At 38.7% G+C, this 16,788-nt stretch overlaps 1 protein-coding gene across 1 annotated transcript; it reads left to right on the top strand.

Moving 5' to 3' along the window:
- The first annotated feature begins 7,530 nt into the window (after positions 1-7,530).
- Positions 7,531-16,199, top strand: TAC1 (tachykinin, precursor 1). Its single transcript, XM_006834260.1, has 6 exons — positions 7,531-7,656; positions 8,797-8,893; positions 9,352-9,396; positions 9,850-9,873; positions 11,426-11,479; positions 15,600-16,199. Exons 1-6 carry the CDS (start codon positions 7,534-7,536, stop codon positions 15,647-15,649), a joined length of 393 nt encoding a protein of 130 aa, XP_006834323.1. The 5' UTR covers positions 7,531-7,533; the 3' UTR covers positions 15,650-16,199.
- Positions 16,200-16,788: the final 589 nt, after the last annotated feature.

The following is a 16,788-nucleotide window of genomic DNA, read 5'->3' as shown; positions in this document are numbered from 1 at the left end:
GAATGTACAAAAAATTCAAACCCTGGTAGAATTTTAAGGAATGACTAGCATGAATATGCTGAAATGAAAATACATGATTATAAATAGTGAGGCAAACTAAAGTTCCTATGAATCATCAAGAAAAACACTCATGATCATAACAACAAGATTTCCTAAATACTAATATGTAAAAGAAAAACCAATATATCAGGGAAAAGAGAGTTTGCCTTTTAGACAAGCATACTCTGCCAATATGATGCTTTGTAGCAACAGCTATGTTCCATATCAGTGTCTGAAGTTCTGGATTCTAGAACAGAAAAGACAGTAGAGAACTGATGAGTTCACTTGACATAAGTGATGCTCCATGATTTTCCAAACATTTGTTGTTAGGTTTTATGGAGTTAGTTTTGACTCAGAGACCTTCAGGAAACAAATAAAATATACCATCAGTGACCAAACAAATCAAGAAGCACAATCTAATTCAATAATCTTCAAGCACTGATTATGAATGGCATTATAATTCAAGATCTATTCAATGATATAAGAGAATTTCTCTATAATGAACAAAGAACAAATCAGTGAAATAAACAGTTCATGACACTCCCCCAAAATTAAATATAGTATGTTTAACAACAAAACATCTCCTGGATATATTACTGAATGACAAGGGCACACAAAATAAATCTTCAAATATTCCAGCACAAGAGTAAATAAATACAAGCTAGGAAATTCCTAGCCTATCTCAGAATTCTTCACAATACTCAGCTTTACAAGACAATGGAGCAATTGCTTAAAATAATGAGGAAGAGCAAATTTTAATATAAAAATAGTGTTAACTACTCTAGTTGTGGAGCCCTGGTGTGGCTCTGTAGGATAAGCACTAGACTGATTACAGCAAAGCCAACAGTTCAAACCCACCAACCTATCCATGGAAATTCTATACAGGGTCGCTATTAGTCAGAACCGATTCAACTACACTTAAAAACAACAACAGCTCTCGATGTCACTCAAGTATAGAAGACACCAACATGCACTACCAGGAAATTCAAGATGCATGATTCCTCTTGAGAGAAAGGAAATTATTTAATAGCCAAATAGGAATGATTAAAATAGATTAAAAAATTGGCAATGCTAGGTTAAAAGAACTGGTGGTAAGCAATAAGTCTATTTAAATGTAGAATGAATACTAGGTAACTAAATAAAGCATGATAGCAAAACTGAATGTGCATGCTCTAAACTGGAATAAAGTAAAAGTTGTTACAAAAATTGTGCGGTAGAAGAGGGGGATAGGTAGAAGTATACTGCTCTATTGTTGTTAGTTTTCTGTCTGTGATTCTGACTCACAGCAACCCAATGCACAACAGAATGAAATACTACTGGTCCTGAGCCGTCTTCACAATTGTTGTCATGTTAAGGCCCATTGCTGCTGCCACTGTGTCAGTCCATTTTTTGAGGGTCTTCGTCTTTTTAGCTGATCCCCACTTTACCAAACATGACGTTCTTGTCTAGGGACTGGTCCCTCCAGAAACATATCCAAAGTATGAGAGATGAAGTCTTGTCGTCCTGACTTCTCAGGATCATTCTGGCTGTGTTTCTTCCAAGACAGACTTGTTTTGTTCTTCTGGAAGTATAATACTAATGTCTTCATTTTTCAAAATAGGGAATTAAAAAACATCTATTTTAAAATTAATTACATTCCAGTCTACTAATGCTTATCCCTAAACTTTATTTCTTAACATTCATGGCTTCTTTAATGGAAAATAAAATATTGTGGTGAACAAATAGTTGAAGATCAATGTTTTCCTTTAGTTTCACTTCATGTTATTTTTCTTTTTGCTGTTGTTAAGTGCCGTGGTGTCAGTTCCGATTCATAGCGACCCTGCACAGGGTTTCCGAGGCTGTAAATCTTTACAGGAACAGAAAGCCTCATCTTTCTCCTGCGGAACAGCTGGTAGTTTTGAACTGCTGACCTTGCGGTACACAGCCAGATTCGTAACCACTACGCTACCAGAGCTTCTTATTTTTCTTTTTAGACTTAAATAAAATATTATTCATTATTTTCACTAAAAATACTAAGTACACATTTTATCAACATATTGTTGTTGCTCAGTATCATTGAGTCAGTTCTGACTAATAGTGACCTTTTATAGGAACATTTGGTGGGTTTGAATCTACAACTTTGTGGTTAGAAGTCCAGTGCTTATTTTAAGCATAACTATACTGGAGTCCTGGTGTGGCCCTGTGGGTTAATGCGTCAGACTGCAAAGCCATTTGAACTGCAAGGTCGGCGGTTCAAGCTCACCAGCTGCTCCTCAGAAACCCTATGCAGGGTCGCTTTGGGTGGGAACCGACTCCATGGCACTTAACAACAACAACAACGTATTGGTAGCGTAGTGGTTACGAATCAGGCTACAAACCTTAAGTTCAGCAGTTCAAAACTACCAGCTGTTCGGTGGGAGAAAGATGAGGCTTTCTGCTCCGGTAAAGATTTACAGCCTTGGAAACCCTGTACAGGGTCACTATGAGTCGGAACCGACTCCACGGCACATACAAAGAAGCTACCATTCGTCTGTCAGTTTGCCGTAATGTGGTGGCTTGTGTGTTGCTGTGATTCTGGAAGCTATGCAACAGGAATTTTAAATATCAGTAGGGTCATCCCTGGTGGAAAAGTTTCAGATGAGATTCCAGATGTAGACAGACTAGGAAGAAGGAGAGACAGACAATTTCTGAATATTTAGTCACTGAAAACCTTATGAAAAGCAGTAAAACACTGTCAGGTATAGTGACCAAAAATAAGCACCTCGGGTTAGAAGGCATTCAAAATGTGACTAGGGAAGAACGTCCTCCTCAAAGTAGAGTTGGCCAGGATGATGCAAAAGGAGTAAAGTCGTTGGGACATTCATTTGCTGATGGATCACAATTCAAAAGGAAGAGAAACAGCTGTAAACATCCATTAATAACAGGAACATGGAATGTACAGTGGCAGCATCGATGGGCTCAAACATAGCAACAATTGTGAGGTTGGCCTAGGACTGAGCAGTGTTTCCTTCTGTTGTGCATAGGGTCACTATGAGTCAATACCAACTGGATGGCACCTAACAACAACAACAAAATATAGGGAAGAACATTCAAAGTAACTTTGTTGTTCTTGTTAGGTGCTGTCAAGTTGATACTGACTTAGAGTGTTGTTACTTCCCATTGAGTCAGTTTCAACTCATAGCAACCCTGGTTTCCAAAGGATTTCCACGGAGTAGCTGGTGGCTTTGAACCACCTACTTTTCGGTTTAAGCTCAGCCACCTGTTAAAACACAGTAATTTGACTGAATGTGCATAGTGTGATGTAACCTAATAAAAGAATTGAAAATTAACTTCTTTTTCTGCTTCTAGTTATCACATTGTTTTTGGACATACTGGTACCATGCAAGAGTCCTAGTGTAGCAATGACAAGCTATGAGTTCAGCTAAGAGTTCAGCTGCTAACCAGAAGGGCCCACAGTTTGAACCAACCAGAAGCTCTGCAGGAGAAAAAAAACCTAGCTATCAGCTCCCATAAGGACCACACCTAGAAGCAGTTCTACCCTCTTGCAAAGGCTGGCTATGAGTTGTACTCTAAGGCATACAACAATCCACTGAACCAATGAAGAACTCAGTAACACTGTGTACCCATAATACCCAGACTTTTATCTCTAATGTCAGATTCCAGATCTAGGGTAAGGACAACAGAATGAAATTTGGAACACCTTGTCATAACAAAACACAAGAAAGCCTATTAAAGGTATACCAAAGTCTCAGGAGTCAATATGAATTGCCTAAGGAGCTCTGGTAGCGTAGTGGTTACGAATCGGGCTGCGAACCACAAGGTCAGCAGTTCGAAACTACCAGCTGATCTGCGGGAGAAAGATGAGGCGTTCTGCTCCCGTAAAGATTAACAGCCTCGGAAACCCTGTATAGGGTCGCTATGAGTCGGAACCGACTCCACGGCACATAACAACAACAACAACAGCCAAGTGGGTAATTTGATAAAATGCTTTCCAAGGATTGAAATATTTGAACTATGTTTAAATCCATGAGTTCATAATAATCCTCAAATAAAAACTTGGCTTTCTTTGGTAGTTATGTGTCGTGGAGTCAGTTCTGACTCATAGCAACCCTGTACAGGGTTTCCGAGGCTGTAAATCTTCACGGGAGCAGAAAGCCTCATCTTTCTCCCGTGGAACAGCTGGTAGTTTTGAACTGCTAACCATGCAGTCCGCAGCCCAATTCATAACCACTACGCTACCAGAGCTCCCTTTAAAGGTGCTTATTGACCAATTCACTATTTTAAAAACTGGTAGAGAAAATAATCAAACATTTATCCCATCTTTCCTATAGTAACAATGCCTCAAAGTAACTAAATAATTGATAAGAAAGGTAAGTTTGGCTTTATATGGACTAAATTTAGTTAATTGCCCTCCAGTAGCTGGTGAATTTGGAGTGCCAACATTTCAGATAACAGTACAATGCTTATCTTATAGCACCAAATATTCCAAGTAAATAAAGAGAGAGGGATAAAATCAAAACAGAAAAGCACTAATGAATTAATGGAGTTCTGGTATGGTGCTGCAGGATAAGCACTTGACCACAAGGTCAATGGTTTGAACTCACCAGCTCCTCCTTGGAAACACTATACAGGGTCATTATGAGTCAGGACCAACTCAATGGTACTTAACAACAATGAATTAATGGAGTCTTGGTGTGGTGCTCTAGGATGAGCACTGGACTGCGAACCCCAAAGTCAGAGGGTCAAACCCAACCAGCACTCCTCAGAAACCCTATACAGAGTTTGAACCTACTCAACAGCGCACACTAACAACAATATAACAGGTTTAAAGAAACCATGATGAGGCCATCAGCAAACTGATGTGCGACACTACTGGAAAACGAACTGTTTTATCAATAATCTTGAAGGGATAGAAGAGGGGGGATGGGAAACTACAGATTGTTGTTATTAGGTGTTGCTGAGTTGACTTCCGGCTCCTAGTAATCCCCTGTGGCAGAGAAGTGTCCTCATAGGATTTTCTAGGCTTCAGTCTTTACCAGAGCAGTTTGTCAGGTCCTTTTTCTGATGAGTAGCCAGATGGGTTCAAACTGCTGACCTTTCAATTAGCAGCTGATCCTTTAAACATTGTGTTACGTGGGTTCATCATGAGTTTATGGAACTTAACTAGCAAGAAATTACTTTAAATTACCTTTATATTAGATATTGTTGTTGTTGCTGTTGTTAAGTGCTCTGCAGTCAGTTCCGACTCATAGCAGCCCTGCATAGGGTTGCTGAGGAATGGCTGGTGAGTTTGAACCCCCTTCTTTGTGGTTACCAGTCCAGTGCTAATTCTACAGTGCCACACCAAGGCTTCTTTGATAAGATAGTGGCATGGTATTTCTGTTTAAATAAATTCTTCCCTTTTAGAAAGACATACTGAAATATTTACACATGAAACTGTGTAATATCTAAGACTTATTCCAAAATAATCAGAGTTGAAGGAGTTGAAGGAGGGGTGGGTTGCCATGAGTCAGAACCAACTAGACAGCAGCTAGTGGTAGGTGAAACTTACAAACTGTTTCAGCTGACTGGCTCTCTCTCCTTTTTAATATGTTTACAACTTTCTATATAAAAGATTTTTAAAAACAAAAAATAAATCCCTCACCTTGCAAGCCTAGGTCATAAGAAATGGGAAAGATGAATGGGTATTTCAAAATACAGGATTACTTAACAAACAACAAATATTAGAGGGAAAACATTGTTGATTTAATCTAGCTGCAAAAAAATGTATTCCCTTTATGCAACTATAATAAAAAATCAGAATTAACTGAAAAATATAAGTTTTTTTAAATAAATATTTAGAAAAATATAAAAGGGAGAAAACAACACTGAAATTATAGCATCATTTAATTCATTTCAAGGCGAAAGAAATGTGTCTACAAGATAAAACATGAACCCATAAAAAGCTGTGATTTCTATACGGATGTTATTTGTCTAATAGTTTCATGCTGTTAATAACTGCCCCCAAGTAGCATCTTCACTTACTTTCATATACAGGAGATATCTATGAATGATCTGTAGAGGCCAATAAGGGTCCGGCACACTGTCTTGCTGGTTTTCTAGTCTGTATAGAGAAAGGATAAAAGAAGAGCAATAAAGCCCTCTTCTACTCCTGGAGGTGACAAGGAAGAAAACACAACCCCCTTTCCTTCTTGGGGGAGGAGGGGAAGGATATCCTAGGATGGCATTGATATAAAAGAAAGTTCTGCATACAATGCCACGTTTAAATTCCTCTTTCTCCAAAATGTGAAATAAATCTGCTTCCATCATCTGAAATATTATGGGACTGGAAATCCATTTGTAATGCTGAAAACGCCAGTACTCTTACTTAGGAGAGGGATGTTCGAGTCTTAGAAATATATTATCTATATCGCAGAAACACTTAAGACACTCTGCAGATGGAAATAGAAAAACACAGTGCTTTTCTGTCAATTGAGATGTTCCTTTTTTAAACTGATTGCCAATGTCAATGCCTTAATATCTGAAGCTGTTTGTTATCCTTAAAAGAACAATTTAAGACGTCTCAAGGGACAGAAAAGTTGCCGAAGTCCAAGGAATGAGTCACTTTGCTCCATTCTGATGAGTAATCTCAGGTGTTGTGGAACCCCATTCTGAAGGAGCGGCCAGGGGCCTCTAGTATGCAAACGGAAGAAGATAGGCTGTTCCGGATTGGATGGCAAAACGACTTTCCTAAAACTGCGTCATTTTGAACCCAATTGGGTCCAGATGTTATGGGCACCGACGGGTTACGGTCTCGGAAACTCTCAATCAGACGCAAGCAAAAGGTGAGGAGGCGGCTAATTAAATATTGAGCAGAAAGTCGCGTGGGGAGTGTGTCACGTGGGTCCTGAGGCTCGTCGAGCCGGGGATAAATACCGCCTGGCGCTGAAAAGGCAAGAGTGCGCTCGGACCTCCTCCTCCTCCACCGCTGGCAGCCGAGAGCGCAGGGCGCCAGGCGAGGTCTCAGACGCGCCGCAGGAACCCCGGCCTGTCCTCCGCAGTGAGTGTCCGCGTCCGATCAGTTCCCCGGGCTCTGCGCTTGGATGTGGCGGGACACCTCACCTGGGCGCGGGACAAGTGGAGAGGAGTTTCCCAAACCCAGTGTGTCCTTTGTCTTCCGCCTGCAGAGGCTCCTAGCTAGATCCTGTGGGCTGGGGAGCAGAGGAGAGTTAGGATCCTGAGGCGCCGGGATTTGAACACCCTACAGGGTGATTCTCCTTCTTAAAGGATGCAGGCAAGAAATTAGTCCTTAAGGCTGTTTTCTGTGTTCAGCTGAATCTGAATTCAATCGTGGAGCTGAAAATTCTGTCCCAGATGTTGAATAGCTTCTTCTAATACATTCATTTCATTCCCTTTTTCTCTCCCTCCCTCTCTTTACTCCCCGTCTCTTCTCCCTTCTCCTCTCACTCTCTTCCTCCCTATTTCTCCCCAAGCCCCAGTCTCTTTTTCTCTCCCTTGTCTTCCCAGAAATCCAACATGAAATTCCTCGTGGCCGTGGCAGCCTTTTTTCTCGTCTCCACTCAACTGTTTGCAGAAGAAATCAGAGCCAACGATGATCTGAATTATTGGTCCGACTGGTCCGACAGCGACCAGATGAAGGTGAGACCCTGTCTCTGGGCGGCTCTCGTCCTGGGCTCCAGAGCTGTCACCCTTCTGTGTAGTTAGTACTGGAAAACGGAGCAACATAACCTCAGTCAAAGGCGGTGGAGTCACATGGGGGCTAATGGGATGTGGTTCCCGGGGTCCTGCACAAGATTTTGCACTGCAGGCAAGGTCCAGGTGTCCCCTGCTCCTGAGGAATGAACCCTCAGACCTCCAGGACCTCGTTGGAGAAAAGATGACCACCTTCCTAATTAGACCCAGAGTCCGCACAGGCTCAGAATTGGGTTCACGCCACAGTAACGAGATTTTCGAGGACTGGAGACTAGGCAGGGGCAAAGGCGGGCGCGGTGGCAAGGGGACATTGCAGGGTACTCAGAGAGACAGAGCAAAAACCCAAAGCCGCCGCCTTCAAATCCATTAAGATTCATAGCAACCCTATAGGATAGGGTCCTGCCTTCTAGGATTTCCAAGGCTGTAAACTTTACGGAGGCAGACTACCACATCTTTCTTCCGAGAAGAAATGGTGGGTTCCAACCTGTCAGTTAGTGGCTCCGCGATTTAACCACTGCAGCACCAGTAGGTGATATGCTAACTCCTGCTTTGACATTTATTTTATGGCCCTGAGACCATGGTCACAAGTTGCCACTCGATTGTTCTCCTGGTCTCAGATCACTGGCGAGTGGACCAGGTGGTTTGTAAAGCTTTATCACTATCGTCCCATCTCCTTCACCACACACACACATTGCGAATTTATGGTGGGGCGGGCGGGGGTCTTCAAAGCTGGCGCTAGAAGTGAAGCAAAACCAGATGTCTGTGAGGCAGCTGAATGAGGGTCTCCCGCAGGGAGCGGAAAGCAAGTAGGTCTGAGAACAGGGCTTTGAGGAGGTGATGCTGACAGAGATCGCAGGAAGGGACGGAGAGAGGTAGTGTCCCAGTGGACCCCACTAAATACCAGCGTGGGGGGTCCACCCTTCTCTCATCTCCTTATGGATTTGAATTCCCGTCTGGGTCAGTCTTCACTGCGGGCCGCATGACCAGCCCAGGGCTGGAGCCCACCAGGAGACTGGTTCGGGTCAAGCTACGCCTTGTTCTGGTTGTCTATTCACCTGTTTACACGTGCGTGCGTGTGTTTCTTAGGAGGAGCTGCCCGAGCCCTTTGAGCACCTTCTGCAGAGAATCGCCCGGAGACCCAAGCCTCAGCAGTTCTTTGGATTAATGGGCAAACGGGATGCTGGTGAGATGGGCAACCGTCCCTCTGTGTCTGGGCAACCCGTCTTGCCTGCTTGCCCTGTCTCTGTGCTCCTAGTCTCTCTCCTTGTTTGAGCAGGCATTTCCACCCTAAGGAGGGGCAAAATTCTCCAGCCTGACTCTGGTCCTCACCTCTGTTAACAATGCTCATGGGAAGGCTGGGCAGGCCCTTTCCTGACAGTATTAGACCACCATGAAGGAGACTCAATCTCAGCCAAGCGCTGTCTTTAATAAAAATCCCAACCTGACAAAGAATGGAAGGCATGCAACTTCAAGTGGGTGGCACTCTAAATGCATGTGGAATTTCCAGCAATTTCAGCGCATTCCCTGAGCTTAGATCAGATTTGATTACTGGGTGGATCATGATAGAAATATTGTTTCCTTGAATTCATTGCAATTTCAGTGGAACATATAAATAGTTAATGTCAATTCATCTCTTGTCAGATTCCTCAATTGAAAAACAAGTGGCCCTGTTAAAGGCGCTTTATGGTAAACATTCCTATACATCTTTATTTTGTTATTGTGAATGTACATCCAGGAATTTATGAGCTGAAATACAAGATCTGGGCTATGCCTGTTTAATAAAGAGATGGATTTGCATATATCTCTGAGGATCAAATAGGCAGATGGCCTTGGAGATGCATTTTTATAAGAAAACAGAGAGGCAGAGGCGCTGTGCTCTAACAAGCCTGCCTGGTAGTCTCACAGTCCTGGATTTGAATCTGTGGCTCATAAAAAGCACTTAATAAGTATTCCTTTGGTTTTATCAATAATTTGATTAGTATTTATAGTCCTACTATATTTCTCAGGATAGTGTGTGAAAGGAAAATATCACATATTTTTAAAATCAATTCATGTTGTCACTCTTGTTACAGAGATATAATGTAACTTCCTTAAAATAAATCTATTTGTGATTACTAATTTTATTTTTCTTTCTTCTAGGGCATGGCCAGATTTCTCATAAAAGTAAGTTCACAATTTTGACATTAATCAATTACAAATGTAACTTAGATTGGACTCCACTTTATAGAACATCTTACTCATTTTCTGTGCTGACTTAAGTCTTAATGTTTTTAATTGACACAATACAAGAAAGGAGGAGACTCATATTACATTCAGAGCATAGTTGTTTAAAGGCATGTTGTTTAAACTTATCTTATTTCCAAAATAATACTTTATGTTTAAAAAATCTAAGTCTCAACTAAGCTGCTGTTGCATTTGTTGTTGTTGTTGTTGTTAAGTGCCGTCGAGTCGGTTCCGACCCATAGCGACCCTGTACAGCTGTTGCATTCAGGACCCACAAAAACTGCGAGTAAATGCTTGTTGTTGATTTAAGGTGCTAAAAACAAAAGAAGAAGAAGAAGAAGAAATCCTTAATGCCTATAAAACTCAATCCTAGGGCTAAAAATCCACCACACACCTCCATACTTCATTGCAATAACAAAAACAAAGTGTTTATAGTCATCTTTTAGTTCATTTTACTATTTGGAGTCCTATAAAAATATCATTGATTACAGTAATCCAGCAGCTAATTAAGTGGAGTATTTGAGTAAAGAAACTATACTAAAGATCAAGATGGATAGAGCTGCAGTTTTCCAACCCCCTAATTGTATGGGAAATCTTAATCAGTGCGCGATGAAACATTTTTTAGGGCTGTAATAGTGGCAGAATGTGGTCCTTGAACCGTTAGATCCCTGTTTCTTAGTTAATGGAATCAGTGTTGGCAAGGGAGTCATAAGGATTCATCAGAATGACAGTGTCCACTCACTCACCCTGTCTGAGCCTGGGTGTCACTCACCCTGCTCACTGGGTGGCAGCGAAGGCCAATAAGGTAGAAAATCTGTTCTCAGCTAGGATAGCATAAGCCAACAGAAATTGTCTCACCAGAGTCAATAGGATAACCTGCTGCAAAGTTTTCATATTTGAAAATAAGTAAAACATTCATATTTGCTTTCTAAGATTTGCCTTCCTAGAAAGTCATATATAGTAAATTCTATATAATGAAAATAACTGTTCTCTGTTAACATTAAAACTAATACACCTTTCCAAAAGGGGTATTAAAATAATCCTATAAAATAGAAATAGGATCTTTTAAAAGTTTCTAATCATCAGTATAAGTATTTGACTTAACTAAGATCCAGTTGCTTAGAAATAAAGTATATTTAGTAAATTAGAAAATAAGCTTGGATATTGCTCTGTTACACAAATGTGAAATAAACTCTAAAGGTCAAAGCCAGCTCAAGAAATATTTAAAACTTTATATTAAAGGTATATATAATACTAATAAATAATTCCTATTAATATTTAGATGTATAATTGAGCAAAGTGATTTCATGGTATTGTTTTAATGTCATTTGTAAGACTTAGAAACTTCGTCCTTCAAGCTCACAAAAGCTTGAAATGGATACATATGTACTATCTAGGCATATATTTGGAAGTTTTTTAAATCTTGTACAAGTTATAACAGTTTTTTCCTCAAAGACATACATATTAAAATACCCCTAAATGTATTTTCCAGGGCATAAAACAGATTCCTTTGTTGGACTAATGGGCAAAAGAGCTTTAAATTCTGGTATGTATATAAATCATAACTGAAAATAGATAGTGTCTTAAATCTACTTATATTATTTTATTTCTAAGAAATAGTTTTCAATATTAAAAAAGAATAATATAAATGAGTACTAATGATAGAAAAAAAATCTGATTTCAATACTTTTAACCAAGAATAGATTTATAGGTGATTAAGCCATAATATCACCACAATATCAGTCTATCTTTCTCAAACCACCAGTCTTAGCTGTGTCTGCCCCATTTCATCATTACCTAACCGGAATCTTTGGACTAGCCTTTGCCTTAGATCAGCTATGTAAGTCACATTTACCCTGAATGAATTTAAATTCATTAAAAGAAGGAAAGGTATTTAAAATTAGTCTAATCTTCACTTGTTGCAGAATTATTTTACAAATTTTATTAAAAGTTGCATCTGACAGTCTTTCAACAAATAAAAATAACAATAAATATCTATTATGTATAAACCTTTTGCTCTTTGTAAAATTATAAAAATTCAAAATGTAAATGCTCTAATGGATGCTTGAGAATTGTATATTCTATTTTAGTGCCTTCAAACAGGAATATAACCAGGTAATCTGAGAGTATTATAGATGAGTTCTGGTCTAAAACTGTTAAGAAGGGATGTCAGAATCCTCTTTATAACCCATTTTAATTCTAAACAATTCTTTCATTTGATACCTACTCTGCATCTTTCCTTTCTTCTCTTTTATTTTCATCTTCTATGTAAATATCCATATATATGAGTATATCTGAAAGCCCTTATTTCTTAACTTGGTCATCATATTGGTTTCAAGATTAGGTAGCTGCTATACAAGGGTGCTGACTCTACAGCACTTAACAACAACATGTTTTTACCACATGAATGCCTGGTGTGGTGCTGTACCATCAGCACTGGACTGTGGACCACAAGGTCAACAGTTCAAACACATCAGCTGCTCCTGGGAAACCCGAAGAGGGTCAGGATAACTACAAAACACTCTGTGGCCCTTAACAACAATAACATACTTAATCATGGAAAATACTTGAATTCTTCTTTTCTGAACCCTGCCCGCGTTTTGCATTGCAAAATTGTTTGTAATTTTTAAAGGATCCTTCCTCAGATATTTTCCCTTGATCTAGAAAAAGAAGGATGAAATAATTGTATAATCAGAAACAGCACAGTTTACAAAATTATGGGCTGAAGAAACCAATTGTAATATTTAAAAGCATATTGAAGAGTTGAAACAATTCTGATGTTAAATGTTTAGGGCTTTTCCAAATAAGTTTGATAATTTAGGAAACATTTTAGGAGCCTAAATTATTTGCAAGACCTCTTGGTTTTGCTGTAAAGAAATTGCCTCTGAATAATAGAAATGACCAGGGAAAGACCTCTGCAACTAAAAAAGTATACCAGTGAAGAAATTCCCTTTCTCCAGTAAAGACTGCTTATGAAAAGAAAGTCTAGCATGAGTACATGTTTATATATTCCTCATTTAGTTACTATTCTAATACTTCAGCCTTTTATAATGAAGCCATTGATGTCCAGACACTGGATGGTCATGCCTTGATATTGCATAAAGTGTTGGCACAGCTTCAGTCAGTTCTTAAGCAATTTGCTGAAATTTAAATATTTTATGTTTTATCCTCAGGTCACTACACGCATTACTTTATTCAAAGAGACAACATTTTTATATTTTTGTTAAGTGTATTTCAACTTTATGGTTCTTAGCTCAGGTTCCTTAAGAAAGCTATTAAATTTTTCTTTTATATTACTTTAGGTGAATATAGCATTAAAACAACTAACCATTTATTTAATTGAAAAGTGATTAGCAGCTGTCTTACCCATTAAAATATTACTGGTTTCTAGAAAGTGTATAAATAAAAGGCAAAAGTTCATGTAAAACTGATGCATCCTATTATTTGCATTGTTTTTCCACTTTCCAAATTCAGATACTACCTTTGTATTTCTTTCACTGTAATTTTGGGTTTGCCCAAATTTAAATTTTAGAGAAGTAACCAGAATGAGAAGTGGGCATTAGTTGTGTTTTTCATGATACTCATATTAATCAGCAGCCATTTTCAGTATTGATACAGGTTTTAGGACATACTTAACTTTATAAATAATACAGATATTGTGCAATTTAGGATAGATTACAAACTATTAAATTTATTTAAAGTAATGGTATAATTAAGGTTAGTAATAAATAGATGCATAGTAATGAATCAGAATTAATTTATGACTAAATCTGTGTTCCTACATTTTAGTTAAGGAAATACAAAAGGAAAAAAACAGATAAAAATTATGAAAAGTTTTCATATACTCAGTTGAGCCATGATTATCATTCTGCGTCTGTTTGATCTTTACCCTTTTGTGGTCACATGCTCCTTCGACAACCTGATGACATTTAGAAACCCCTTCCCCATCATCTTCAGCCCTCATCAGCTAGTACCCACAAAAGTTTACTTATGGTTTCAGAGGGTTCAAGGACCAAGTAAGAGCCCCTTTTTCCAGTCGAAAGGATTTTGTATTCCAACTAAATCACAAATCTGCCTTGAGTTAGTGTATATTAGTGTTCACCTCACTTCTCTGAGGATCAAAATCATGTTACCCAAAGTTTGGCATTCTAGTGTGGTGCTGTAGAATAAGCACTGGACTACTAACCACAAGGTTGTTGATTCACACCCACCAGCTGCTCCTCAGATACCTTATACAGGGTTGCTATGAGTATGAACCGACTCAATGTCACTCAACAATGACAACAACAAAGCTGCTCATTGAGGAAATTGCTGTGAGGAACACCATGAGTACTTTTCACAGATCTGCCTACTGTCTCTGATTAAACTCAGTGTTTTGATAGAAGGCATAGTGAATTTTTAAAAGTACAATAGTTTCACTGTAACATAAATCTAAATGTATAAAGCATTAGCTTAGATGGTGAAAACTCCCAGCATCATACAAGGAGTCCATGGAAATCCTCTGGGGCAGTTCTCCTCTGTCCTAGAGGGTTGCCATGAGTTGGGATTAACTGGTCAGCGATGGAGTATTGTTAAGGCAGTCAATGAGAAGAGAAACCCTGGTGGCGCAATTTTTAAGTACTCCTATGCTAACTGAAAGGTCAACAGTTCAAACTCACCAGTGGATCTCCAAGGAGAAAAGATCTAGCCATCTGCTCCTGTTAAGACCCCAGCCAAGGTAACCCTGTGCGGCAGTTCTACTCTGCCCTGGAAGATGGATATGAGTCAGAAGCAACTCAGCAGCACTGCGTGTGGTATGGGACTTATAGAGAATGAGGCTTGTTTTAATCTCCAGAACAATCATGGGGAGGTACCCGAAAGAGAGGAAGAAGGTTCCTTTACACCAATAGGGGCCCCAGAACAGGAATGAGCAAAGGTTTTTCTGTAAAGAGCCAGGCAGTAAATATTTTAGGCTTTCTGAGTCTTGCAATCTCTATAGCAGCTACTTCTACCTACTATTTTAATGCCAAAGCAGTCATGGGCAATACGGAAAGAATGGAATTGACCATGTTCTAATAAAATCTTATTTACACAAACAGTTTGGGTTAGATTTGGCCCATAGAATGTAGTTTGTCCACCCCTTCCTAAAATAAAGGTCCCACATTTTGTGTTAATCCTACTATTATTTTTGTTGTTATTGTTAAGTGCCATTGAGTCCATTCTGACTCATAGCCACCCTGTATCAGGTTTCTGAGGAGCATCTGGTGAGTTTGAACTACCAACCTTGTGGTTCACAGTCCAGTGCTGATCTTACAGCGCCACACTAGAAGTAGGATCTTACTACTATCCATGTTTATTTTGACCTTTTCCTTTCTATAATTCACTGTATCTGCTACTGCTTAAGAAAACTGCTAAGTAAGAATAAACATTTCATTTTATTGTGGATATAAGCTTGTAGGCAATAAGGCTATGAGAGAGACCCAAAATTGCCAAGATTCTGTGGTGAGTTCACTTCCATTTAGAATGAAGACGATGGAAGCATTGGAAGAGGGGGAAATAAACTCTTAAGAAAACTTCAACAGAGGGTAGAAATCATTTTGAATTTAACATAAATTATGTCATGCCTTTTGCTTTATTTAACTTTCTCAGTGCATCCTATTAAAAAACACTTTACATTTTATTTTCAGTGGCTTATGAAAGGAGTGCAATGCAAAATTATGAAAGAAGACGTAAATAAACTCCTTAATGTATTATTTATTGAACTTCATTTGTGTCAATGGCCAATGAAAGGTAAAATAAAAGGAATAATTATTTATTTAATAATAACTGTTGTTTGAGTTGAGAACTCAAAAAAAGTGTTTATTTTTCATATTGTGCCAATATGTGTTGTAAAACATGTGTTGTAATTCTAAGATGATTACTCCTACTGAACTGAAAATCTGGCAATTTCTCCACAAAGCACAGTATTCAATAAAATTGTAAAGCCTTCCAATGTTATAGTCTCTCAAGAAATAAATTGTATTTGTTTCTTGGATGCAGTCACATCAGCTCCTGCTGAAAAGGAAGGAAACAGCTGTATATATAGTCTTGTGCTTCCCTGTTTGTTTACACAGTGAACATGTACTGAGATTTTGGTATCAAGCTATATTTGTACCCCTGAAGCATGTTTCATGTTTTGTGACTATATAGAGATGTTTTCAGAAGTTACTATGTCATTTGAAAGTCTTTGTTTCATTGTATGGTGTATTGTGATAGTTAATGTTTTAAATAAAAGAAAAAATATCTTGGCAATTGTTGTCATATTCTTCCATTAAACTTTATGTTAAATCAGCAACCTTTCTTTCAGTAGGTGAAATATGTTTGAATCTGCTTTTAATATTAAATGACAAAATATAAAGCTACTAAGTTTCTTAAGGAAAATTACTAAAATATAAGTATAATCTCAATCTCCCTCCCTCTGTCTCTCTGTCACACACACATAAACGGTTGTTTAGTAAGTCATTTGATATATATGATATTCATGGAGATTACAACTACATTTAAGAGTCAAAGAGTAAAGACTTAGCTCTCGTTATACATGCCTATGATTCTCTTTTATAAATAGTTTGTCTATTTTAAAGATGCACTAAACAACAACATGCAATAACATATATTGTTGTTGTTAAGTGCCATCAAGTCAGTTCTGACAACCCTGCATAGGGTTTCTGAGGAGCAACTGATGAGCTTGAACCATCAACCTTGTGGTTCAAACTGACTTTGCAGCCCAGCGCATTGACCCACAGCGCCACACCAGGACACATATGATATCACATATATTTTAAATGAGTCCATTTTTAAGGCTGTTAAGATTCAAACCAAGGCCACAGCTGATTTTCA

The sequence above is a fragment of the Chrysochloris asiatica genome, unplaced genomic scaffold, assembly GCF_000296735.1.
Source record: "Chrysochloris asiatica unplaced genomic scaffold, ChrAsi1.0 scaffold00010, whole genome shotgun sequence".
In the NCBI taxonomy this organism is placed as follows: Eukaryota; Metazoa; Chordata; class Mammalia; order Afrosoricida; family Chrysochloridae; genus Chrysochloris; species Chrysochloris asiatica.
The sequence above is the reverse complement of the archived record's forward strand: the minus strand, read 5'-3'. Positions and strand labels throughout refer to the sequence as shown.